Below are 27,608 nucleotides of genomic sequence, written 5' to 3'. Positions count from 1 at the left end.
CGAATTAATGTTTTCTTTCAATTCGTTCACAAATCTTGTTGTATATCATTTTGGTAGTTCAATTCATTAATAATATGAGTTAACCGTTTGATTCGATCATCTTAATTCAATTCATTGGTGTTGAATCCGTAACAATTCGAATACTGATACAACAACACAAAAACAACATATTAATTCCTCTACGTTGGTCGAAACTCCAACGCACATACAATAAGCCCCGACATAGTTCCCTCGCAGGTAATTAGTTTCAAATTCATAGGAATAACATCCTTTCGGAGATTATTATTATACTTTGAGTTGAACTTCCAGATCCTAACCTCCATCCATCCATCTTCCCGCTGCTCCGGAACCCAAAAGGCATCATGAAGATTCACACTGGCTGGAGATCTAAAATAGATAATTTGGTTCTCTTTATTTCTACGACGTACTAGATCTCGTACTTTCACAGGACAATGCAGCCCCTGACATTTTTCTGAAAGCTTGAACACAAGGTAGCATGTGTATTCCATGAATGGTGACAACATTTGAGTTTCAATCTTGTATGTGATTGCAAATACTTGTTGGCGTAGAAGCTCCACCACATTTTGAAATCTGCATGTATGATATTGGTTACATACTTCGTAAAAACGAAGAACAATAAGACCTTAAAATGCAACATTCATATTTTAGTACTTAATTCCTGAAATTTAATCAAAAGGCAAACCTGGAGTCGGCTGAGCATTTAGAGGGAAGAGGCTCCCATTCTTCATAGTCGTATAAAACATCCGTTGCAGAAAGCATGAGATGTTTCTTTCCATTAAAATTTGTTTTTGTTAGCAACAACTGTTTGTCAAATAACTGAGAAAATTTAGTCCCAAGATCATAATCAGGAATACTTTGATTCTTTGAAAAATAATATTTATCTAAGAGAAATAAGAAAAACGGACCTTGGCATTGGTAGTTAGTAGTTGATCCAAGTCCAAGTTTGATTTTTGAACTTGTTGGACTTTTTTTTTATTCTTGTTATCTTCATGTACCATCTGTATATACAAATTGTAACATCATATTATAAACATACAACATGAAGGTAAAATATATAATAATAGAGTGTTTTTCAAACTTGCTTTTTTAATGGCTCTAAACTCAATGCCTTCAATATAGATGTTGCTACTAGGGCAATAGTATCTTGAAAAGCTCTCTAGTAGAAACGTAAAAGAAACATCTTCCTTGTGATTCAAGAAACGGTGTAATTCAATCATCATCCACTTGTCGTCTCTCCACGTTGCAAAATATGAATGTAAAGTATCAGTCCCATTCTTGTACTTTAGGTTCATGTACATACTTTGTTTACGGGAAAATATTGTTGGATCAGAAAATTTGAAAACCAGATAAACCCCGTATATGACATTGGGAGATAGAAATTGGTTGTCTATCGTAACATGAATCTTTAAATTTGAAATATCCAACATCTTTGCCACTTTCCGAAACCTATACATGCTATGAGCGATCAGTCTAAAATATTCAAGCATATAGTTATTGATAAAGCTACTTTTAACAATCTAGACAATTCTCCTAAATGCTACTAGTCTAGAGTGATCAAGATACATCAAATATTTGCATTAAGGGTATATACACCGATTATCAATTAATATATTTAAAAATAAAAATTACTTTTTGCTACAAAAGTTTAAAATGAAAGTGTGTGCGCGCGTGCGCACGTGTGTGTGTGTGTGAGAGAGAGAGAGAGAGATAGAGAGATAGAGAGAGAGAGAGGAACCTTGATAAATGAATAGATCTCCACTTATGCAATTCATGGTTTTTATAAGAAAACTTTGCTGCTGCCGCTGATATCATTTTATTTGTTTCTCCATTAACACCTAGTATTAACCACTGATACACAAAAACAAAACAAATAAGTCCAGTTTCTTAAGAGGATACTTCTATTTTTTAAGAATCCCAGAGCTCTTGAGGATTTTTTTCAAATAAGAAATTAATCACAAGGTAAAGTTGAATGAAAGGTTATAAATGAACAGCCCAAATAAAATGCGTCTTTAATAAGTTTTATTAAATAGCAAAAATACATGAAACTGAACAAGCTAATTACCACTTTCTTCTCTGGAAGGAGGATTCCATCAGAGAGCTTCTCGTAGATATCCTTTTTCTCGTAGATTTCAGGGGTTTCCGACAACAATATAATTTCTTGGTAGTCTCTAGGTAGTTTGGGCTCCCATATTTCAAAGTCCTCCTATGTATTAGTTTAACAGTTGCAGACATAAATTTTAATCATTTTCAGTTTTACATGTAGACCATAGTTTACTTTGAAATAAACAAAAATGTCCAACAAAGAAAAACAAAAAAACAGTTTTCAATAAATTATAGTTAAGCTAAATAAATGATTTCTTTTTACATTTTTGTAAAAGAAAACTTTTAACCTAAATGTATTTTCCTTAAAATCAATTGCTTAATATCTCTTTATTCATTGACGAGTACATGTTATGTTTTGATATATATATACAACTAACAGTTGCTGCAATTTATGACAGATGCATCCAAATGAAGCCAACGCTTGCTTAATAAGAAAACTTACTTGAAATTCCATTGCTCTCTTAAGTTGTATTGCCACCTTGCTTGCCTTTGGCCGCTTATACCGCTTAACATGTAAACATCGATAGGCAATATTTGCAAACGTAGTCAATGATTGTGGCGCAATTTGTTCCTTTATATCCTCAAACACTATTTCATCAAGTTTTCCTTGTTCACAGTAGTGTTTAGCCAAAGAACCTAAAGGCTGACTGCTACCTTCATGCCCCTCTACCCATGCCCATCCTCCGCACAATATTTCAAATAAGATCACACCAAATGAATATACATCTGATTTGTTAGTTAAGAAACCTTGTTTATACTGCGGGTCAAGGTAAGCATCATTACTGACATGCTCCATGTCCTGGCGTGATGAATCTAATGATGACAACTCAAAATTAGAAATTTTGGCATCCCAGTTATCATTTAGTAAAATTCCATTGCTTTTGATGCCCCTATGTACCACCTTCTTCATTGTTACATCACCTCCATGAAGGAACTCTAATGCACTTGCAACATCAATGCATATCTTGAGCCGTTTAATCCATCTAAGATTAGAGTCTTTTAAATATTTATTTAGACTTCCTTTAGGCATGTCCTCGTAAACAATGATCTTTGCATTCGTCTCGTTACAGAAGCCTGCAAGACCAATAATGTTCTTATGCTTACGCTTGAAAAGAGTATCAAGTTCGGTCCGAAATTGATCATCAAAGATGCTATCCCAACACTTCGCAATAATGGTAGCATGTGGTAGCTTTCCTTTATATGCCTTCCAGTGTCTCCTACTTCCATAGTAATTCTTTTGACTGAATTTTTCTGTGGCCAATTCAATGTCTTTAAGTGAAATTTGGAGCCGTTTCATGAGGTTTTCCTGTGAATCATAAGGCATTATATCGACATAGTAATTCAAAATAATACACAAAAGCAGTTTTTAGAAAAAGAAAATGAAAATACGGATAATTAAATCCGTGATTACTCTGATCATGTACTCAGATTTGCACATCTGATATGCACAATATCCAAACAAATTCACGAAATAAAACTAAATCCATTGATGGATAACAATGCATACATAGTTTAAATGTTTGATCGTTAGCTTTCCTTTTATAATAGGCCAAATTTTGAATTAATCCACAAACTTAAGATTCAAAGGTACGAGCTATTAATTAATTTACTTAGCTTAATATACATGATACCTCTAAAGTTCTAGCTAGTTTGTAGTTAACATATTCCAATTTAACATGAAAATAAATCCCACATGTACTTAAATTGATAATGGTTAAGCTGCAAAATACTTTCTATTATTGGTCAAGATATGAAGAGAAAAAAGAATACTATAATTCAGAAATATTGACTTACTTGCAAGTTCAATGCTGTCTCAAGTTCCTTGATGACGATTTCCATTGTTGGACGCTTGGATTGAGCTTCTTCCAAACACTGACATGCAATTTTCAAAAACACATCCAAAGAATCTTGATTGGGTCCTCTATTTGATGTAAAGATGCCACCATTCGTTACTTCCTTTAGCTTAGGATCTAGCAACATCTTCGTTGTTCCATCATTGAAGTGGCTGCGTACAACATGTGGAAGCCCTTTTTGATTATTATCCATGTAAATGAGATCATATGCCAACCTCCCACAAAAGATCTCAAATAGTATAACTCCAACGGAGTAAACATCCGATTCTTTCTCCATTACAAGTGCTATTTCAAATTCAGGATCCCTATAGACTTGTGTGCTAATCAGAGTGCTTGCCTCTTGATTTGGTAAGTGAAATTTCAAGATCCCAAAGTAAGCAATTTTTGGCTCCAAGTTCTTTCCTAACATAATGTTGGCACTCGTTATATCTCCGTGTATTATCCCTTCTTGGGTATCCATCTTGGTGTGAAGGTGATTGAGTCCACGAGCAATACCAAGGCACATGTGTAGACGTTGCGTCCATGTAAGATTATCCAAGTTATCAACATTTTTCAAATAGTCATCAAGGCTTTTGTTAGATGCATGCTCGTAAACAAGGACAAACTCATCATGTTCATCACAGAAGCCAAGAAGAGAGGCTATATTGAGATGGTTATAACCGGTACGCATTTCAATTTCTGAAAAGAACCTTTGTTTCACATCCTTGCTACCAGAGATGCGTTTTATAGCTACAGTGATGCGTGTCTTGGGCCATGTCTTTTGCCATTCACTATCACTTTTCTCTTTAAATGCCAACAAACTTTTGTTGTCAAAATCATCAAGTTCTGCTTTATACACCGTACCATACTCATGCAAGCCAATACAACATGCTTCAGAGAACTTGTCAGTAGCCAGCAATATATCACCAAGCCGAAACCTTGAGAGTACCACGGTTTCCCCCTGCATCATTGTTCGTTTAAGTGAAGGTTAATTAATGTTGTAGTATACACACATGCACTTGTGACGATGATAATGATATTATAAGGAAACTGTCCTATATCCTCTCTTTGTATCAATTCATAATTCAAAAAATTTGTATTAGTCACTAAAAAGTAGACTTCTTGACATGGGAGATTTGAAACACACAAAACTCGCGTATGAAAATGGTGAATTTGCAGGAAAGAAAAAGTTACTGGAACAAGAAAATCGGGAAAGGTGGTGAAATGATCCTGGTTATACCTAATTGTTTGCTAATAAAATTATCAATCAAATGCTTCATAATAGTTATTTAACTAATGAAAATAATAACTATTATTATTTAATTTTGATAATATTCTTTTGAATTATCAAAATTAAATACACTTGTCATGGTTCTCACAATATTTAAGATCCCTCTCTGTGTATGTGTGTGTCTGTAAATACATACACACTTATGAATTAGTGGAAAATGGTTATAAATATGATTTAAAAAAAAAAAAAAACTTGTGACAAAGTGGATAGATATATGTTGAAAATGTATCATACCCAGATTATAAATCATTTTGTTAGCGGGACAAGTCATCATGATTCACATTCATAAATCATATATTTCTTTAAAATGTTAATGACGAACATCGTAATTACTAAAAGGGGTATTGAAAAAAATATTGTAATATTTGCAAAGGGTTCTTACTTGCAATTGCAAAGCATTCTCAAGTTCCTTGATGACAACTTCCATTGTCGGACGCTTGGCTTGAGTTTCCGCCAAACATTCATATGCGATTTGTGAAAATGCTTCAAAAGACTCTTGATTGGGACCTCTATTTAAAGTTACAATGTGTTTACCAACTTCATCTATCATATTAGGATCTATCAATTCCTTTAGTGTTTTCTCATTGAAGCGCCGCCTTGCAATGGATGCAAGCCCTTTCTCATTTTCCTCTATGCAAATTTGTTCATAGGCCAACCTTCCAGATAGCATCTCAAATAAAACCACTCCAAAGGAATAAATATCCGATTCCTTTTTATACTTTGCTGAAGTTACATACTCTGGATCCACATAAAAATTTGTGCCTGCAATATGTTTTGTATGGATAGTGCTCGCTTGTTGACTTCTGGAGTGGAATTTTGAGAGCCCAAAGTCAGCAATCTTTGCTTTCATATTTTCATCCAACAAGATGTTCTCGCTTTTAATATCTCGGTGTATTATCCTAGGTTTGCCCTCCATACTGGTGTGAAGGTAATTTATTCCACGTGCAATATCAAGGCAAATTTCTAATCTTTTTCCCCAAGTAAGATTAATATTTTTGTGAGTGCTTCCCAAATAATCACTCAGGCTTCCTTTGGAAGCGTATTCGTACACAAGAATTATGTCATTAGCTTCCATATATAAGCCAAGAAGAGAGATAACATTTTGATGCTTACAACTTGTAAGCAATTCAATTTCTGTTAAAAATCCTTCTTTACTGGCCACGTCTTGCCTATTTTTGATGCATTTTATTGCTACAGGTGTTTTAATTTGTTTTTTCTGTTCACCTTCAGTTGATGGTGAATTTCGGATACCTAAAAGATCAAGTTCTCCTTTATACACTAAGCCAAACCCTCCACCAGCTACAAAGTGTGCTTCATCAAAACCATTTGTTGCCACTTTTATTTCACTTAGTGGAATCTTCAGCCGCTCCAACTACAAAATAACGCGTTAAGATATGATGGGAGTATCAGCATAGTTGTAGAACTCGCTAGGCATTAGTCGGTCAGTGGGATACTGACTAGCTATTATAGGTTTTAATTGGATTGGAATTTCTATATGTAAATTTTCAAAATTATATATATATATTTTTTGTATATATATATATATAGAGAGAGAGAGAGAGAGTCAGATTGGAATTTATATGTAAATTTTCAATCAGTTTAAATATTTAAAGTTGTTATGCTTTAATAATTTTGTTGTTAGGTAGTAGTGTATACTTTAAAAGTTTTTTTTTTTTTTTTTAAATTAGTGCATAGATAATCAAATCCCGTAATCAAAATGAGAAGGATAAAAGAAGTTCAGAAAATGAAGCAATGAAAGTAAAATTTAAACATATTAAAGAATAGTAAAGCTGGCGTCGCATATTAGGACGTGAAGCACTGCAAATTATATTTGAGAAATATCAAACAAACTGAAATCAACTTCAGTTATTATGATGAAAAATCAATTTCATTTACCTTGAGGAGATCTAACGATGTGCCTTCATCTTTATCTACAGCTGTTGAGTGTTCCTTTAATACCAATTACCTCAATGCACAATAAATTAGCAACCACAATAATAATAATGACCGAAGGAAGGAAGAAAGCCAAAAAAAAACTAAAAGTCGTCTTACATGATTTTCATGTTTCCATTGAAGTTCAAACACGCCCTCAAGTTCTTTGACAACCTGATCCATAGTTGGGCGTTGCACAGGATGATCATTTAAGCACTTATCAATTATTATTGTTAAGAAAGTCAACGACTGTCTGTCCATTTGTTCTCGTAACTTAGAATTAATGATGCCTTGACGTTGTGTTTTCACTGGTTTCACCATGTAAAGGACTTCAAACAACAATACACCAAAACAGTAAACATCATACTTAGGTGTCATATTTGTGTTGTCAAAGCTATGAGACGAGAGAAGGCGATGCCTCCAATTTCGAGGATATTTTGTGGAATGCTTGAATCCAGATATTTTAGGTTCCAAATCTTTATCCAAAAATATATTAGAGCTATTAATGTTACAATGTACGACGTCATAATGGATGGCACTCAATCCACGAGCAACACCTAAACATATTTTCAGTCTTTGGAACCATCTGAGATCCGGATCACTAAGATGTTGGTCTAGACTTCCATGAACTGCATGCTCATATATGAGGATCTTTGCATCATACTCGTTGCAAAACCCAATAAAAGAGATGATATTTTTATGCTCGAGACTAGAATGAATTGAAATCTCAGCCCGGAACTCACTGTCGCCTTGCTCAAACCCAGGTTTAAACCTCCGTGCACAAATATCAATCAATTGTTCGGATCTCAGCATTTGTCCCTTGTAATCATTTGAAAACTCACCTTTCTTAATGAGATTTTCATCAGCAAAGTTGTTTGTGGCAAATACTATATCTTGAAGTCGGATTTTTAGTGCATCAAGCTGTAGAGAAACAAAGAGGAAAACAAGGAGATGAAAGTGAGAAAATAAAACCACCTAAGCCATGTATTAGGGATTAAAAAATAGTAATGGTTAATTTATTGCCACAAAGGTTGATATATTAAGGCATGAGATCAATAACATTTTATCATTGTAAGAGAAAACTAATTCCAATAATTCCTATTGATCACACATCCAACGCCTCTACTCAAGCCCTATATTTTTAGATCAAACTCTAACTTGGTGAGTGGTGACCAAGGCGTTACCAATTTACCATACTAATCATATTACAGTTATAGAACTAAAACACCTTGACCAACTTAGGTCTTTACATATTCACCAACTTGTGAATAGCGTCTAGAATTAATGCATCATTACAATGTGTATATGCCATTAGACTTATCAATATTTTTTATTTCAAATCTTAGATCTGCTTCACAAGATCTTGTTGCTTTCAACATCTGTATGCATGTATTGTGTGTACATGTATCAAATTAAAATAGAGTACTAAATGACATCTTCTTCTAATAAAAGAAAATAATAAACGCCACATGTCATTCTAATATTCATTCTCATTCTAAGATTCACACCTAAACTACCATACACCGATATGGTGCATACATATATTTCTTTTTGCAAACTTTTGAGAAGAACGCGTTGGCTACACATATTCAATACTTATTTATTCAAATATTAATATGTTTTCCTTCTTACAATTTATACTAGTAGCTGATGCATGTGTTTATATTCCGGTGAAGACATGAATTCTTCACATCTAACTAATGTATAGGCCAAGATTTGGAAACTGTAATGCAAAGAACGGTCCATGTTGTAGCCGGTTTGACTACCGGGCTTAATGCTTCCACAATCCATACTGACCAGCCAGGATCACCTTGTAATATTTTAAAGACCCATCTAAGACACGTCTTATGATGGAAAATACACATATATACTTCTAACAATACTTAATGTGCACACAATTATACATCATTTTCACATCTTTGCATCTTGTTTTTAATTGTTCTTAATAAGGATTTGAGTGGATTTGTATTTAATAGGTGTACCTTGAATTAACCTAAATAACCTCTGGATGATCAAATGAGGAAATGCGCAACCAAGATTGAAGAAAAATCTTGTGACAGAGGCCAGGCACGGGTCGTGCCCCATCACTAGAAGACAAAAAATCATGTCCTCTCACACTGTCATGTTTGAAGTCCAGTAGGCCTATATCATAGCCTCTATCCACAGATTGTGCACTGTTGGACAAAAAGTGCTCACTTTCTTGTCTAAGAAGTTAGCAGAACTGTTTATTCGCGAAATTGTGGCAAGGCACGAGGTGCTATTGTCCATTGTGTCAAATCGGGATACATGTTTTACTTCAGAATATTGGAAGAAGTTCTATGATTCAATGGGAACAAGACTTAACATCTGTACGACGTATCATCCTCAAAAGGGTAGTCTAAAAGGTATCCAAACCCTTGAGGATGTACTTCGTGCCTGTATTTTAGACTTCCATGGTAGTTGGGATGATCACTTGTCGATGGCATAGTTTTCATACAACAGCAGCTACCATGAAAGTATTGGTATGCCGTTGTTTGAAATGTTATACGGTTGGTGCCGAAGAACTCTTGTTTATTGAGGAGAAATTGGCAGAAAAAGCTTAGAAGTCGTTCAAGAGACTGCAGCAAAGTTTAATCAGATTAAGACAAAAATGAAAGCTCAACACCGGCAAAAGTCTTATGTTGATAAACGACGGTCGGTCGAGTTTAACGAGGGCGACGACGTGATGCTTAAGGTTTCACCATGGAAACTGGAAAGGAACATTCGATTTAGGAAACTAGGAAAGCTACGTCCAAGGTATATTGGATCGTTCAAGATAGTGGCACATGAAGGTGAGGTACCTTACACATTTCTCACTTACGAAAATGGCGTGCCGATGGCACATCCCATGTGTCGTTGGAGGACATCGAGGTCAATAACAACTGAACTATGTGGAATTATTTATTATAAATAGTGTTAAAGAAAGAACTATGGAGTTACGTATGGGCTTGATAATCATGGGCTTAATGGGGTTTATGAGTATATGGTTTGGATCAAATACAAATAAAATTAGCGTGCTAATTGTGAGAATCAAGTAGAGTAATTATATATACAAGTAGAGTAATTATGTAATTACATCATTTAGTAATTACATAATTACTCTATGATGCAATCACATAAGTACTCTACTTGTATATATAATTACTCTAATTTATCTCACAATTAGCACGTTAATTTCATTTGTACGTTAACTTTCCCCTATGAGTATAAATACCCATGTCCATATATATAATAGCTTTGTATGTGTGTGTGTGTGTATAAAAAGGGTTAAAATAAAAATACATAGTTTTCAAGGAAGAGTAGGAAGGACAGAAATTTGGAGTTAGAAAACTATGTGAGCCTATTTAGGAAACTTTATAGCCTAAATCTTATATTGTAGGAAACTATTTGGTATGGGTTGACTTTTGACCAACAATTTTCAAAATTGTCGAAAACCAATTTACAGATATCTTTTACCAAGGGCCTAGATTTATAGCCTAGATTTGTTCTTACTCATCCTAGAAAGCTATCTCTTTTTTACTTTAATCCACCCCTCTATATAGTGGGGAACTTCAAAAAAGTGGGGAACTAGGGAACGTGCCTTTTACATGTAAAAAAATAAAATAAAGCTCGATTTCACATGTAAAAAATTAGTTTTAACACAAACTTTTTTTTGGAGCTTTTGCTTATAAATACATGTGGAAGACATTCCAATTAAAAAATAATAATTTTGATATATATATATTTTAACTTTTTTTAGCTGATTTAAAAAAAAATTGTGAAAACGGCTTCCACATGTGTTTATATGTAAAGCTCTAAAAAATTATGTAAACATGTGTTTTTTACATGAAAAATTGAATTTTTATTATTATTATTTTACATGTAAAAGGCATAGTTCCCCAGTTCCTCATTTTTTGTGGTTCTCTTTTGAACCTGCCAATATATATATATACATATATATATATAGGGGATGGTTCATGCGATAAGTCAAGTTACAGCGAAAAGTGCGAGAAATCAATCTGGACTATTGATATGTGTAATCAATGGATTAGAAATGTTATGACAAACTTGTAATTATGAAGATATTAATGTAACAAGATTTTAATGGAGAAGGGTAGTTTGGTATTTGTCTTGTTGACTTTTCAAATGAAACTTAAATCATTAATAACATTTATTTGTTATTATTACTAACTAATTGAAAATTACCTATAAATTTTTTTAGTTGTTAATTTTTAATTGATCTTATAAATCAACCTAATGATAAGCAAATATAATTTTAATCAAATACTATAATATCTTCAATCATATTTTTTTAAATGTGTTAAATATTATATATTGAATACACAGATTTATGTATTACATACACAAAATAGTGTAGGTGGAATCATTAAAGCGTATGTGAAAGTTTTACAATTGTAGGCTATTAACATGATTTGTTATTTATTATATGTAATTTAATGTGAAAATAAAAAAATAATTTATTTTGTACCGTGTAGGGTTTATATATGTACTGTGTGGGTGGTATCATGAATGTGTAGGTGAAAATTTTACATGTGTATGTTAACATCATTATCCATTATTTATTATATGTAGTTTAATGTAATAAAAATGTTTATTTTTCACTGTGTAGGTTCATATATGTACTGTTTACGTGGTATTTTGAATTGTATATATCTAATTTTTATCGTGTGTAGGTTCGCATATGTACTGTGTATTTGGTACTTCGAATTGTGTATGTATAATTTTTATTGTGTGTAGTTTCATTTATTATGCGTAGGTTCATATATGTACTATGTAGGTTCATATATGTATCGTGTAGGTAGTATTTCAAATGATGTATGTGTAATGTGTAGGTTCGTATATGTACTATAGGTGGTATTTCATATTGTGTATGTGCGATTTTATTCATGTGTACATTCATTTATATATTGTATAAATTTACGGCGCTATTGAATTTTAACAACCGTTATTTGGATATAGGTATGCAATTCAAATTACAAGAATAAAAATTTAATATGGATAAATCGAAAAAATGAATTTGATTAAAAAAAAAAGAATTCAATATAGGTTGATTTTACTATATATTAAAAAATATGAAAACAAAATAATTGTAACTTCTCCATACATTATGACCTACCAAATATGAAAAATTACATCTTTGACTAACACCCACACCCTTTTTCATTAAATAAATGATAAAATGAAAGAAAAAATGTGATTGGTTGGATTCATTTCTCGCACTTCTCGCAATAAAAATACTTTTGAAATGAACCCAATCCTATATATATATATAGAGAGAGAGAGAGAGAGAGAAACTAAAAATTATTTTTTTAAGATATATAATTTTTATATTTTATAAGATATATAATTTTGGTATTTATTTTTTAATTCCGCCTCAGTCTTACGCCTCATTTCGCCTTGAGGCTTATGCCTTATGAGGCTAAAGGAAACGCCTCGAGGCGCGATTCCATTCTTTTAGACCTTGAACCTAATAACCCTTTTATCACCCCTTTCACAATAATTTTCACACACAAATACTCTCAGTCCAAGATCCAAGATAACAGAAATATATCTAATTTCATTTGTGCTAGAAATCCATCAAAGAACATCAAAAGGTAAGAAATGGATTAAAGGTTGTGTTTTTGGATTGATCTTTGGCTTGTTAAGCCTTAGAATTAATGGTAGATCAAAAAATACCGATGGCTCAATTTTATATTTTGCTATCAACTGAAAACCAATTTTAAGTGGTTTATTAATAAATTGTGTAGCCATTTTTTGGTTCCAAATGTGTAACAACAATTAAACTATATATTAACAAAAATAACTATAGTTTCAGGTGTAAGCTCATTATTTTGGGCCATTTTTGGGCCCAAAATTATCAAGACCAAATAGTAAAGGTGAAAAAATCTGAAACCGAGCCAACACCATTGTGAAAACTGAAAACCAAAAATGAGCAAACTGTAACCAAGCGGTTTCAAAAAACCAAATTTTTAGTTTTTGGTTCATATTTTACCAAGGGTTTGGGTCGATATGAGTTGACTTTTGACGAACAAACAATTTTTTTCCGATTTTTATAAAAGGTCAAAATTTCACAATATCATGTTTGCGCACCGTTTCAAACTGACAATTGGAAATATCATATCTATCCTTTGTAGCAAAAAATAAATAAATAAATAAATAAACCAGTTAATTATAAATTGTATGACTATAAGAGTCTGTTTTCATGAGCATACTGTTGTAAAACACACCAGAGAAGAAGTTTTATTATCACGAAATCAAGAAAACGAAAAACTACAATTGAATTGAAACAGAGATTACAATGAATTAAACTGAACTAAATGAAACCCTAATTCGCCTCTATTTATCCCCAATTTCAGCTCATAACCGCTATCAACAAACTAACTGACAAACTTACAGAACTAGTCCTCCAACTCATAAGAACTAGACACTTGTTACAAAAATATAACAACTATGAAAATTGACAGATTCAGCCCCTGCAGTTAACAGCATAATAACAGCAAGCACAAAACTCTTAACCACTATGATTTGACTTTAATTTTCCAACAATCTCCACCTTAAAAGATCAAATCATCTCTTTAACCAATATTCAGCCCATTAACACAATCTTCAAACTTTGATCCGGGCAATGTCTTAGTGAAAAAATCTGCAAGATTGTCACTTGTGTCAACACTTGCAATTTCAAGCTCTTTTGAACTTATTACTTCTCTAATAAAATGTAACCTGACATTAATGTGTTTCGTACGCTCGTGAAACACATTATTTCTTGATAACTGCAGAGCTCCCTCATTGTCACAATAAACAACAGTTTTGGACAATTTTACCCCTAGCTCCGAAATTAGTCTTTTTAACCATAACCCTTCCTTAACAGCCTCTTCAAGGGCCATGTACTCAGCCTCAGTGGTTGATAACGCTACCACTCTTTGCAATTGAGCTTTCCAACTAACTGTGTTACCCATGACTTTAAAACAGTAACCAGTTATAGATCTACCTTTGTCGAGATCCTTTGCATAATCTGAGTCAACAAAGCCTTCAACTAGACTTTGACTCTCCCCTACCACTTTCCCAAACAACAAACCATATCCCTTAGTACCTTTCAAGTATCTCAATATCCACTTAACAGCCTCCCAATGATTCTTACCAGGATTTGCTAAGTACCTGCTCACTAAACTTACAGCATATCCCAAATCAGGTCTAGTGCAGACCATTAAATACATGAAACTACCTTTCAAGTATCTCAATATCCACTTAACAGCCTCCCAATGATTCTTACCAGGATTTGCTAAGTACCTGCTCACTAAACTTACAGCATATCCCAAATCAGGTCTAGTGCAGACCATTAAATACATGAGACTACCTACTGCATTAGCATAAGGTATCATTTCCATGTATTTGATGTCTTCTTCACTCTTGGGAGCATCTTGCAATGACAATTTGAAATGAGAAGCTATAGAAGTAGTAACAATCTTTCCATTACTACTATCCATCCCATAGATTTTGAGTATTTTTTCTGCATATTGGGACTGTGAGATAGTTTTAACTGCTTTAACTTCCTATCTCTAGTGATTTCCATCCCAATATCTTCTTAGCCTCACCAAGTTCTTTCATTTCAAACTCCATCATTAACATTCTCTTAGTAGCATCTATCTCAGCCTTGTCTTTACATGATATAAGCATATCATCTACATACAACAACAAATAGATGTACTCACCACTGTTCCATTGTTTAAAATATACACAGCTGTCATAAGAGCTTCTTGAAAACCCATGAGTTAGCATAAACTCATCAAATCTTTTATACCACTGTCTTGGGGACTGCTTCAGTCCATAAAGTGATCGTTTCAAGAGACAAACCTTATTTTCATTTCCTTTTTCCACAAATCCTAAAGGCTGAGCCATATAAATTTTTTCATCTAAGAACCCATGTAAAAAGGCTGTCTTAACATCTAATTGCTCAAGCTCATAATCAAGTATAGAAGTAATTAACAGAATTACCCTTATTGAAGTATGCTTGACCACTGGTTAAAAAATCTCATCATAATCAATCCCAGCCCTTTGAGTAAATCCCTTAGCCACTAATCTGGCCATAAACCTTGGACTTTTATCCCCTGGCATCCAATCTTTGATTTTATAAATCCATTTACAAGCAACTAATTTCTGGTCCTTCGGCTTATCTACCAAAACCCAAGTCTGATTCTTGTCTAAAGAAGCCATTTCATCATCCATGGCTTTGAGCCATTTTTTTCTGTCTTTGGAGTTGACAGCTTCATTGAAAGTCAAAGGTTCATATAAATCTTTTTGTTCAGCAGCAGTAAAGGCCACTGCAGAAACATCTTCACCATCTCTAATTCTCAACGGTTTGACTATGTTTCTTCTAGTTCTGTCTCTAGCCAGGTTGTAACCAGATGATTCTCTTGAATATCCCAATTCTACCCCTGCACCAGAAGTACTAGCTTCTGCATCATGTGTACCAGGCTCCACCTCGACATAAGGCCCTACCTCAACATGAACATTCTTAGGAATAGAGTTAAACTTAGGATCCATATTACCCTTTGAACCAACTACATCCTTGTACATAACCTCTTCATTAAATTCTACACTTCTGCTAACAAATACCTTTGGACTTACATTATCCAACCTCCACAGCCTATAGCCCTTCACACCATCTGGATATCGTAAAAGTATGCACTTTTGTGCCCTTGGACCCAACTTGTCCTGACTTATATGAGCATAAGTCATGGACCCAACCACTCTTAGATGACTGCAACCTGGTTTGATACCAGTCCACACTTCCATAGGTGTTTTCTTTTCAATCACCCTTGAAGGTGATCAATTAACAAGATAAGCTGCAGCAGTCACCAGCTCACCCCAAAAACACTTAGGCATTCCTTCATTTAACCTCATACACCTCGGCCTTTCCACTAGGGTTCTATTCATTCTCTCAGCCAACCCGTGTTGCTCAGGTGTCCCTGGAACTGTTAAATGCCTACCAATCCCACAATCTCTACAAAACTTATCAAATTCATTATTACAAAACTCCAGATCATTGTAGTTCTCAACCTCTTGATTTTCTTCTCGGTTTGGTTTTCCACCAAAGTCTTCCATTCTTTGAACTTTGGAAAAGCATCATTCTTTTGTTTCAAGACAAACACCCAAACTCTTCTTGAAAAGTCATCAATAATGGATAAGAAGGGTTAGGTTCAAATAAGAAGTTTGATTTTCCTAAAAGGCTAGGAAGGAGGGTATTTTAGTTTAACACTTTAATATCAAAACCCACTTACATTAATCTCAAAACCCACTTACATTCATTTCAAAAACCCACTTACATAAAACCCACTTACATCTTCACTCATCTCCTACAACCACCACCACCCCACCGCCACCCACCGCCACCACCTTGCCGGAAAAGTCCGAAAAAACACAATGGAAAACACTATGAAAAACACAATGTAAAAAACTCAATGGAAAAAAACACTATGAAAAAAAAAACACAATGATAAAAGCACAATAAAAAACACAATTGTATGACACAATGTAAAAAATACAATGGAAAAAACACAATGAAAAATCCTATTGTATTAACACAATTTGGTACAACACAATTTGTAAAAAACCCACTAAATTTTTTTTAATTTTTATATTACAATATGGTACTCATATAAAAGATAAAAAGACACTCGTTATTATGGTGAATTTGTTTTTCAATAAAAACGCCGTAAAAAAAAAGTTATGGACGTTTTAAAATGATGGGGGAATTTGGCATGTGCCTTACATGTGGAGAGAGAAAGTCAACAAATGTGTTATTCCTTTTATGCTCTTTCCCTTATGTTCACACTTGATTTCCACATAAACTAATCTCAACCCTTCATATTCAAAATCAATGGACAAGATTACTTCTTATCCTTCCTACAAAAACTATATTTCCTATTATAACCTAACCCTATAAGAAATACCTAGCACCACCTAAAGTCTCTACCTTAGAAGGACCCCATAGATCTGAATGAACATAATCTAAAATCCCTTTAGTGACATGTTTTCCTATCCCAAACTGGACCCTCCTTTTCTAACCAAGAACACAGGTTTCACAAAACCCAACATCATTCATTTTGAACTCATTAATGATCTGTTGCTTCCTAAGTTCTACAAGACCTTGTTCACTTAGGTGCCCAAATCTCTTATGCCATAATAATGCACTATCATTCTTAGAGATTGAAACAGAAGCAGTCCTCTCCACTACTTCACCAGCCAACATATAAGTATTATTCCCCTTCCTGGTCCCAGTCAAAATGACCAAATTACCCTTTATCACTTTGGCCTTACCATTTCTAAGACTAATCTGATATCCCAATTTCTCAAAGGTTCCTAATGACATTAGACTCCTTTTGAGACTAGGAATGTATCTTACATCACTAATCTCTATTTCACTGCCATTATTCATCTTAAAAGAAATAGAACCAATACCTGCAATTCTACATGAACTGTCATCACCAAGTTTGACATCTCCAAGATCTTCACACTTCAAATCTTTAAAGAATGACTTAATTGGTGTCATGTGGAATGAACAACCGGAATCAAGAATCCACCCTTCTTTGTCAATTTCACTTGAGCCACTCATAACATCAGAGCTTTCATATCCATCAGATGTCTCATCTTTTAGATTATGAGATTTTGAATTGCTTGATTCACCTACTTTCTTTTTCTTTAATTCTGGACAGTCTCTCTTGAGATGTTTCTCTGAATTGCAGACATAACATTTCCTTCTGCCTTTGGACTTTGATCTTGGACTCTTTGATTTGTTAAAATTCTTCTGATCAGATCTTCCCCTTACCACCAGTCCCTCTCCACCTTCTTCTTTAGGATCACTTCTTTTCTTTAACTCTTTTGAGTTCAAAACTGCCAACACTTCATCCATTGTTAAAGTTTCTCTCGCATACATCGACGTATCTACAAAGTGTTCATATGAAGAAGGAAGGGATGTAAGGAATATCACAGCTTGATCTTCTTCTTGCAATTCCACCTCAATATTTTCAAGATCAAGAACCAATTTGTTAAATTCATCAGTGTGTTCTTCAATCGTCTTTCCAGGATTCATCTGAAACGTATAGAGTCTCTTCTTCAGATAGAGGCGATTTGCTAACGACTTGGTCATATACAATGACTCAAGTTTGGCCCAAACTCCGGCCGCCGTGAGTTCTTTGGAAACTTCCCGGAGGACCCGATCCCCAAGACTCAAGATAATAGCACTATGCGCCTTCTCCAGAATATCTTTCTTTTCTTTGTCACTCAAACCCTCCGGCATGTTAGGCTCTCCTAACAGGGCATCGGAGATGAACAAGAAGAGCTCTCATCTTCACCCTCCAAAGGGAGAAATCATTCCGGCCATCGAATTTTTCTAATTTGAACTTCGTAGACACCATCGCTTAAATCTGAACACTTCGATTTACTGTAAAATCTTCTCCGATATCGAGCCCAACCGAGCCCTGATACCAATTGTTGTGAAACACACCAGAGAAGAAGTTTTATTATCACGAAATCAAGAAAACGAAAAACTACAATTGAATTGAAACAGAGATTACAATGAATTGAACTGAACTAAATGAAACCCTAATTCGCCTCTATTTATCCCCAATTTCAGCTCATAATCGCTATCAACAAACTAACTGACAAACTTACAGAACTAGTCCTCCAACTCATAAGAACTAGACACTTGTTACAAAAATATAACTATGAAAGTTGACAGATTCAGCCCCTGCAGTTAACAGCAGAATAACAGCAAGCACAAAACTCTTAACCACTATGATTTGACTTTAATTTTCCAACACATACAAGTAGTGAAAATATGTTTCTATTCGTTCATTCATTTTTTATAAGTAACTAATTCAATATTTGTGTTCTTATTTCTTAAAGTGAAAATGTGAAATTATGAAACTGTGAGCTTGTAAAAGGGCATATACGAAACTGTTGCTTCTAAAAAAAATAACACACTGTGTTAACTAGGACTTATAAGAAACAATAATAAATAAATTTTGAATAAAAACGATTTAAAAGGTTGTTTGTATTAATAAAATATATTTTGGTCGACTTTCAACTACCTTTACAACTAAATTAATTATACCCATTTGAAAAAAAAAAGGCTACTTAATTGACCCGTTAATAAGTAAATGGGTCAAAACAAAGATTTATAATTAAAAGCATGGATTTAGCGTTAATAAATTAAAAATAAATTACCTTAGCCTTTGTAACAGTATCTACAAGCCTGTATCTGATATCCTTCTCAATTGAAAAGAAAACTCTCTCCACATTTAAATTAGTTCTTGCACTCTGCACAAATATGATATTATTAACATATAATATGAATAACAATAACAAAAGTTTTAGTTTTCTTCATTTTAAACAACTACTCGGAACCTTAAGTAACTTACAGTTTCAAAGAACTTAATGCCATATTCATTAGCAAGTGCTTGCCCCTTGGCAGTAGGTACAGCCTATAAATAGAAGATATTATTTAAGTGTCATACATTCCAATTTCACGGTTTTGGTTTAAAAGCCAACAACAAAGAGACGGGGAATAATGAGATCCTCAAACTAGATATACCCGTTTGCACAACAACAACAACAACAATAATAATAATAATAAATATACCCGTTTGCTTTCATCCATATCAGCCTTGTTTCCCACCAAAATCTTGTTAACATTGTCAGAAGCATGCTGTTCGATCTTATGAATCCAGTTTCTTATGTCTGATTAAAAGAGATAATGAGATCCTCAAACTAGATCACTTTATCCAAAATATTAAATCGTTAAAGTAATAACAAATTTATTGTGTTTATATTAAGAAGAAATAATTAATAACTTTATTAATGAGGAAACATGCACTAATTTGCTTGCGGTGCGCGCATATAATGTATATATGTGTGAACCCTCGGGTGGGCAAAAGTAAAATTGCACTAATTTTAACGTTATTTTACTAATCTCGTGAAAATAACGTTAAAAGTGGCGGAAGGTTAATCAGGCATCATGTGGTGGCGTTGATAGCCGAAAGACAATGGTACATGCACCAATCAGCCGGTGTCCCGATGATTGAGTGCTATGTGCCTTATGTCCAAGGCTTGATGCAAAACTACTATCGAGCCGGGGGTCTCATCGGAAGCAGCCTCTCTATCCCTATGGGGTAGGGGTAAGGCTGTCTACATCTTACCCTCCTCAGACCCTACCATAGCTTGGCTATTGGTGGGATATACTGAGTACGATGATGATGATGATGATGATGATGATGAATGAGGAAACAGCAGCCTTAATGATAAATGAACGAACATGAAACACTTAAATGAATAGATTTTCTTATGCATGTCCGTGACTCCATTCGTTAAGAAACAGAACGTGTTCATTAATATTCTAAACGAACGGTTCACATACATACATGAACACAGATTAACATAAATGAACGAATACCTAGCAAAAGTAAGCGTATTCCCAAATTAAGTCTAAAATAGCGGGGTAATTACATCCAAGCTTTCAAAAGTAAAAAAAGATATCTGATAAAGGTTTCTATAATATGAAATTATGAACTTCCAATTGATCTTATATTAATATTAGTAACAAATAAATTTGAATAAATGTTTAAACCAACATAAACAAACAACTATAAATAAACGAACGGTCACAAACGTTATATCTGATAAAGGTTTCTATATATGAACTTCCAATTGATTTTATATTGATATTAGTAACAAATAAATTTGAATAAATGTTTAAACCAACATAAACAACTATAAATAATTAATAGTGAAGCAAATAGAAGTGGAGGGAAGAAAACCTTACTATTGAAAGATGACTTGTCTGTAACATCATACACCAACAAAATACCCATGACTCCTTTGTAGTAAGCTGAATTTTTCAACAACAAAATATGTGTAAAATGCAAACTACTTTAATACTAAACATGACAATAAAAATATAGATACTATAAGCACAATATATAACAATTTTTGCGGGGTAGAACACTTCTTTACAGCCAGTTTGCTTATTTTCGGTCAATTCAAGATATGTTTTATATCTGACGAGTCAAGAAAAAATAGTTTAAAAGGAAAAGGTTGGTAAGTCGTCCAAGGTGTGTGTATTTTTAAAGCATAATCCTCCTAAATCAAATTTACACAAAAAGCTGGATTATTATCAAAATAATAGGCTTGTTTAACAAGCAAGCCCAAGCTCGAGCCGGCTGTCGACCCTAAACGAGTCTATTATTTATATACTTTATTTAACATATTAACTATATATTTATCTCATTATTATTCTTATATATAGAATCATGATAAAAATAAACAAATAACAGATATATGTTATATATAAATATTATAAATAAAAAATAACTATAAATAACATAAATAAACTAACTAGTAAGCAAGCCAAGTCCAAGCCATGCTCGAGCTTGAAAAACTACTCATGAGTCGAGCTCGAGCTTTAGAACTAGAGCTCGAACTGAGCCCATCTCGAGCTAGAGCTCTCATAAGTTAAACGAGCTCAGGCTCAGCTTGTTTGCACCCCTGCAGGGCTGCACCCATTCCCCAACCCACCTAACTAGTCCATTTTGTCACCTCTATAACCCAACATAAAAGAAAAAACATACCAGTTGTAATAGTCCGGAACCGTTCCTGACCAGCTGCATCCCAAATGTGTAGTTTGACATGTTTGCCATCGAGCTCGACATTTTTTATCTTGAAATCAATACTGTAATTCCCAATTACAGTTTTTATAATGTCAAAATTTATTGTAAAAATACAAATTATCTGACGATGTAGACATTATGAGAATAACTCACCCAATGGTATGGATAAAACTAGTAGTAAAAGCACCATCACAAAAACGCAAAGTAAGACAACTCTTTCCCACACCTGCAATGAAATCAAAATATGTTTGTGAAATAAAGAAATAAAATAGAAACGCAAATCAGTATAAAGTACTAATTAAGATTTTAAAAATTGAAAGCGATACATCAATGTCTAACCGTTTTTATGATGATTGCCTTGCATTATTCTGTAACTTGAACTTAATGTAAAAGAATTGGCATAACGTTAATATTATTAGAAATAGAGCCATACATGGTGATGCAATAATGTTTATCTATATACATTATATATTTTAAATGATAAAGACTTTATCATATAACCCTCTTGTGGTTTATCAAAACTAATATAAGCAAATATCAACTCCTAATCCACACGCCATAAATATATACAGACACACTTACACCTGTTCACAGATCAAAGTCAAAGTCAAAAGTTTAATTAACGAAATTAAAAACAATTTCGCAACAAACACGCACCAGATCCGTTGTATGTAACTGATCGGAAGTAATAGAAGATGAAGAGAAAGATATTATTATTACCGTTAGGGATGATTAGTGTTGACGGGCACAAGGAGTCAAAGATTAACAGGTAAAAGTAAAGAGTAAGACCGTTGTCGGTTTGTGAAGGAAAACAACCATGGGAAGTGGTGGACCTGGGAGAAATGGGTTTGACCAAACAAATAATAAAATAGATAATCGTTCATTGAAAATTTTCAAACCCATAAGAAATAAAAAGGGGGGTTGATTGGATGTTATTTTATGTAAATAGTTTATAAATGTTGTAGATTGCATGGCTTTTTAGACCGACTGGTATAGTTCAGTGAGGATTGCGGACTGGTTATACGTGGACAACACCATCAGGCGTGAACATCGCCCCGGTTATTCTCCTATAACACGTGACTAGAGGCGCATGAGCCATGAGCATCCACTTATCCCATGGAAAAATTGGAGGTTGAAGATGATTGGTGATGATGATGATGATGATGAAGAAGATCGGCTACTTTTGCTTTTTTATTTATGTGGAATGCACTCTTTTGTTACTTTTATTTTTTAATTTAAATAGTATAATAATGATAACACATATTATCATAATACTTTTTTTATAAATATTTTATATAAAAATTGTATAATGAAAATGAAAAATATAAAATGGAGAATGAAAAAGGGTGACTCATAATATTTTTCTAGGATCTTGAGTATTAACGGTTTATTTTGATTATGGATTTAACTTATTCTTGTAGGTGACCACTGGTGACTTGATTTACTAAAAAGACTCATTAATAACTGAAGAAAAACGTATGAAATTGGTCCATAACGGCTATGAGTGATGACCAAGCTAAAGTCTTATTAATCAACTAGGATCCTCGGAAGTAGTTACATTTATTTCATTAGATATTAATTACTTTTATAAAGGTAACCGTTATAAGACTTAGGTGCTGTTTGTTTTTTAAGAGGTAAATCGTCTGCAGTCTGCGGACTACATCTGCAAGCATCTGTAGCAGAAGAGGTGGACCAAACCTCTGCAATCTGCAAGAAATAGACTGTTTGTTTTTAACGTCTGCAAACTGATAAAATAAAACAGAGTGTTTTTAAACAAACCGAATCGAACAAACTAATGGTAATCATCAAAATGCATGGTAACTCATCAAAATGTCATTTTTATTATATAAATATAATTCTTAATAATAATAATAATAATACTGAATTGGGATTAAAAGTTAAAACCTGAACAGGGGACATGGTCGAGTCCGAGTTCGAATCTCCAATCAATCGTTCATGTGAGGCATGAAATCATTGTTCCAGATCAACTCATCGGAGGTTAAAGGGTCTTCCTTTTCACCGCCCCAGTACTTACGGAGCTTGATGGTGGTGGGTGGTCTGCCGTAGTCTCCCGGAGCAACACCGGTGCCCGGTACTTACGGAGCTTGGTGGTGGGTGGTCCGCCGTAGTCTCCCGGAGCAACGCCGGTGGACCATTTCCGGGGCTTCTTGTTGGGCAAGATTATCTTGGTCGGCAAAGTGGCTGAATTGGAGTCTTGTTGATTGATGGGTGTTGCTGTGCAGGTTAGTGAAAGATACCTACAACTGATTGCAGCCATTGTTATTGTTATTGTTAATTGATTGGAAGTGCTTTGAAATATGCTTGAACAATGATGAAAAAAATAAGAAAAAGAGGAGAAGAGGTGAGAAGTGGGTTGAACAATGCTTCTAGGAGAAGAGGACGTGCAGACGTTTTTTAATGAAACGTCTTCGGAAAAACAAACACACTGCAGAGCCCAACGTCTGCGCGTCCTCTTCTCAGTGCAGACAAAAGAGGTACAGAAGTGCTTTTGAGGAAAAACAAACAACACCTTAGTTTTACTGAAAACTTGCTAGCTGGATGGATAAAGGCACGTGAAAAATGATCTATAACGTCTATATGAGTGCTGACCAAGTTAAAGATCTAGTAAATAGGCTAGATTTTTGGTATACAGTTGGTTTCCTCCACTATATAATGAGGCTGATGAATGGTTTGGAAACACAACTTCTACTCACACACTCTATGTAACTTAGCCACCATTTCAATCAGTTCTCGAGCTATAATCGCCTTTTCACCATTAATAAATTGAGGCATGGGATAATTTTCTCCTGTAACACCATAGGCAAATCCCACATCGGTCGTGGACAGGAGAGATCCTTGGTTCATAAGTAAATGTCTCGCCTCTTAAATCACCAACGCTTTTTGGGTTTAATGGTAGTGGACGACAGGAGAGCTCCACAGTTAAGCGTGCTCAGGTGGGAGTAGTAGCAGGATGGGTGACCTCATGGGAAGTCTCCACTTGGGCAACCAAAAACAAATCAGTGAGCTCTTCGTGGGCAAAGCGGACAATATTGGTGGTGAGAGGGGCCGGATGTTACAAGTGGTATCAGAGCCACTCCTGTGCTGTTCGAGATGGTGGGGCAAACCTCATCAGAGACAGTGAGTCCCCGGGGGTGTCGCGAGGTACACCTTAGGCAAATCCCACATCCTGGATTGGTTGGTGGGGCAAACCTCATCGAGGACGATAAGTCCAAAAGGGGGGTGTTTGTAACACCCTAGGCAAGTCCCACATCGGCCGTGGACAGGAGAGATCATTGGTTCATAAGTAAATGTCCCGGCTCTTAAATCACAAACGCGTTTTGGGTTTAACGGCAGTGGACGAGAGGAGAGCTCCACAGTTAAGCGTGCTCAGGTGGGAGTAGTAGCAGGATGGGTGACCTCCTAGGAAGTCTTCACCTGGGCAACCAAAAGCAAATTCGTGAGGCGATGGTGGTACGTCTCGGCCAAAGCAAACAATATTATGGTGCGGCGGTAGCTGGGCTGTTATAGATTTGTAACACCCTAGGCAAATCCCACATCGGCCGTGGACAAGAGAGATCCTTGGTTCATAAGTAAATGTCTCACCTCTTAAATCACCAACGTGTTTTGGGCTTAACGGTAGTGGACACGAGGAGAGCTCCATAATTAAGCTTGCTCAGGTGGGAGCAGTAGCAGGATGGGTGACCTCCTGGGAAGTCTGCACCTGGGCAAACAAAAACAAATCCGTGAGTTCTTCGTGGGCAAAGCAGACAATATTGGTGGTGCGAGGGGCCAGATGTTACAAGTAATGGTATCAAAGCCACTCCTGTGCTGTTCGAGATGGTGGGGTAAACCTCATCAGAGACAGTGAGTCCCAGGGGGTGTCGCAAGGTACACCTTAGGCAAATCCCACATCCCGGATTGGTTGGTGGGCAAACCTCATCAAGGATGATGAGTCCAAAAGGGGTGGTGTTTGTAACACCCTAGGTAAATGCCGCATCAGTCGTGGACAGGAGAGATCCTTGGTTCATAAGTAAATGTCCCGCTTCTTAAATCACCAACGCGTTTTGGGCTTAACGGTAGTGGACGAGAGGAGAGCTCCACGGTTAAGCGTGCTCAGGTGGGAGTAGTAGCAGGATGGGTGACCTCCTGGGAAGTCTCCACCTGGGCAACCAAAAACAAATCCGTGAGCTCTTCGTGGGCAAAGCGGACAATATTAGTGGTGCGAGGAGCCGAATGTTACATCTCCTCTCGAGGTTTTTTTTCCAAGAATCCTCATTGGGATCTAAAGTTTTTCCTAGCTACATTGCTGTGTAAATCCTATAAGTTTATCGCAATCATTTACTGTATATTTGAAAAACACACTGCCTCACTTAACGAATTTGTTCAATTATTGCCTCCGTAAATTTTGACCATAACAGATAACATCTGCATGTCTACTCAAGTAAAATTAATACATAACCGCTAATAAAACAATGTTAAATATAACTTGTATTTATTTATCATAAATTATTTTAAATTTCAGAATGTTCGATACCCACCCCGTATTGTACACGGGCTATAACCTAGTTATTCTCATAGTTCAAACCATTAAATGAGATATGGTTAGTTAGATAAGCAAAGTAAGCGGACTAATATTGCCAATATTCAAAGTCAGGGCGTGTTAGTAGCCGTTACGAAGGTAACATCTGAATTCGGTTTGTTTAATGTTTTCTTTTGGTTCGTTCTCAAATCTTGGTGTACTCCTTTCATTACTTCAGTTCACTAATAATATGAGTTAGTCGTTTGATTCAATCATCTTAATTCAATTCATTGGTACAATTCGAATACTGATACAACAAAACAAACAATTCGTAACGATTCATTAGTTTGATTCATGATACATATTCCTCTACGTTGGTCGAAACTCCAAGCCACATACAATAAGCCCTGACATAGTTCCCTCGTAGGTTATCAGTTTCAAATTCATGGGAATAGCATCCTTTCCGAGATTATTATTATTATACTTTGTGTTGAACTTCCAGATCCTAACCTCCATCCATCCATCTTTCCGTTGCTTTGGAACCCAAAAGGCATCATGATGATTCAAACGGGCTGGAGATCTAAAATAAACAATTTGGTTTACTTTATTTTTACGGCATAGTAGGTCTCGTACTTTCACAGGGCAATGCAGCCCTCGACATCTTTCTGAAAGCTTAAACACAAGGTAACATTGGTATTCTGTGAATGGTGACAACAATTCAGTTTTAAACTTGTACTTGATTCTAAAAACTTGTCGGGGTAGAAGCTCCACCACATTTTGAAATCTGCATGTATGATACTGGTTACATACTTCTTGAAGACAAAGCACCATCTTTCTATTAAGACTTTAAAATTTAATTAATTAAGTTTAATTAAAAGGCAAACCTTGAGTCTGCTGACGATTTAGAACGAAAAAACTCCCATTTTTTAGAGTTGTACAAAATCTCCGTGGCAGACAGCATAAGATGTTTCTTCTCATTCAATTCCCTTAGAAACAACTGTTTGACAATATCATAAGGAATATTTTGATTCTTCAAAAAAATAATATTCATTATTAATTATATAGATATAAGAAAAAGAAAAAAAGAACCTTTTCATTGTTAATTAGTTCTTGCTCCAAGTCCTTCAAGTTAGGTTTTGACTTTTGAACTTGTTGGGCTTCCTTTAGATTCTTGTTATTTTCATGTGCCGCCTGTGCATACAAATTGTAACATCAGATTCTCTACATGC

The 27,608-nt window shown here is 34.8% G+C and overlaps 2 protein-coding genes and 1 long non-coding RNA gene across 4 annotated transcripts; all 3 read right to left on the bottom strand.

The window, feature by feature from the left end:
* Nucleotides 1-284: 284 nt before the first annotated feature.
* LOC143547638 (uncharacterized) lies at nucleotides 285-27,566 on the bottom strand. 2 transcript variants are annotated; one of them, XR_013137803.1, is made up of 3 exons: nucleotides 27,469-27,566; nucleotides 27,264-27,376; nucleotides 285-591 (listed from the first exon to the last, which is right to left on the bottom strand). It is a non-coding gene; the product is annotated as an uncharacterized LOC143547638 (long non-coding RNA). The 2 variants fall into 2 exon arrangements; XR_013137804.1 differs by lacking the exon at nucleotides 285-591 and adding an exon at nucleotides 26,743-27,163.
* On the bottom strand, nucleotides 691-6,457 carry LOC143547601 (uncharacterized). Its single transcript, XM_077038990.1, has 8 exons — nucleotides 5,630-6,457; nucleotides 3,919-4,917; nucleotides 2,567-3,430; nucleotides 2,084-2,224; nucleotides 1,757-1,869; nucleotides 1,104-1,467; nucleotides 927-1,019; nucleotides 691-837 (listed from the first exon to the last, which is right to left on the bottom strand). The coding sequence occupies exons 1-8, from the start codon at nucleotides 6,320-6,322 to the stop codon at nucleotides 691-693; spliced, it is 3,414 nt and encodes a 1,137-aa protein (XP_076895105.1). The 5' UTR covers nucleotides 6,323-6,457.
* LOC143547639 (ras-related protein RAB1BV-like) lies at nucleotides 19,096-24,138 on the bottom strand. Its single transcript, XM_077039018.1, has 8 exons — nucleotides 23,896-24,138; nucleotides 22,014-22,123; nucleotides 21,822-21,922; nucleotides 21,017-21,082; nucleotides 19,838-19,935; nucleotides 19,617-19,679; nucleotides 19,423-19,515; nucleotides 19,096-19,161 (listed from the first exon to the last, which is right to left on the bottom strand). Exons 1-8 carry the CDS (start codon nucleotides 24,136-24,138, stop codon nucleotides 19,096-19,098), a joined length of 840 nt encoding a protein of 279 aa, XP_076895133.1.
* Nucleotides 27,567-27,608: the final 42 nt, after the last annotated feature.

Source organism: Bidens hawaiensis, unplaced genomic scaffold (assembly GCF_021521415.1).
Source record: "Bidens hawaiensis isolate Kalapana, Puna unplaced genomic scaffold, B.hawaiensis_p1.1 tig00014763_1, whole genome shotgun sequence".
NCBI lineage: Eukaryota > Viridiplantae > Streptophyta > Magnoliopsida > Asterales > Asteraceae > Bidens > Bidens hawaiensis.
Note: the sequence above shows the minus strand (reverse complement) of the source record. Positions and strands in the feature narration are given on the sequence as shown.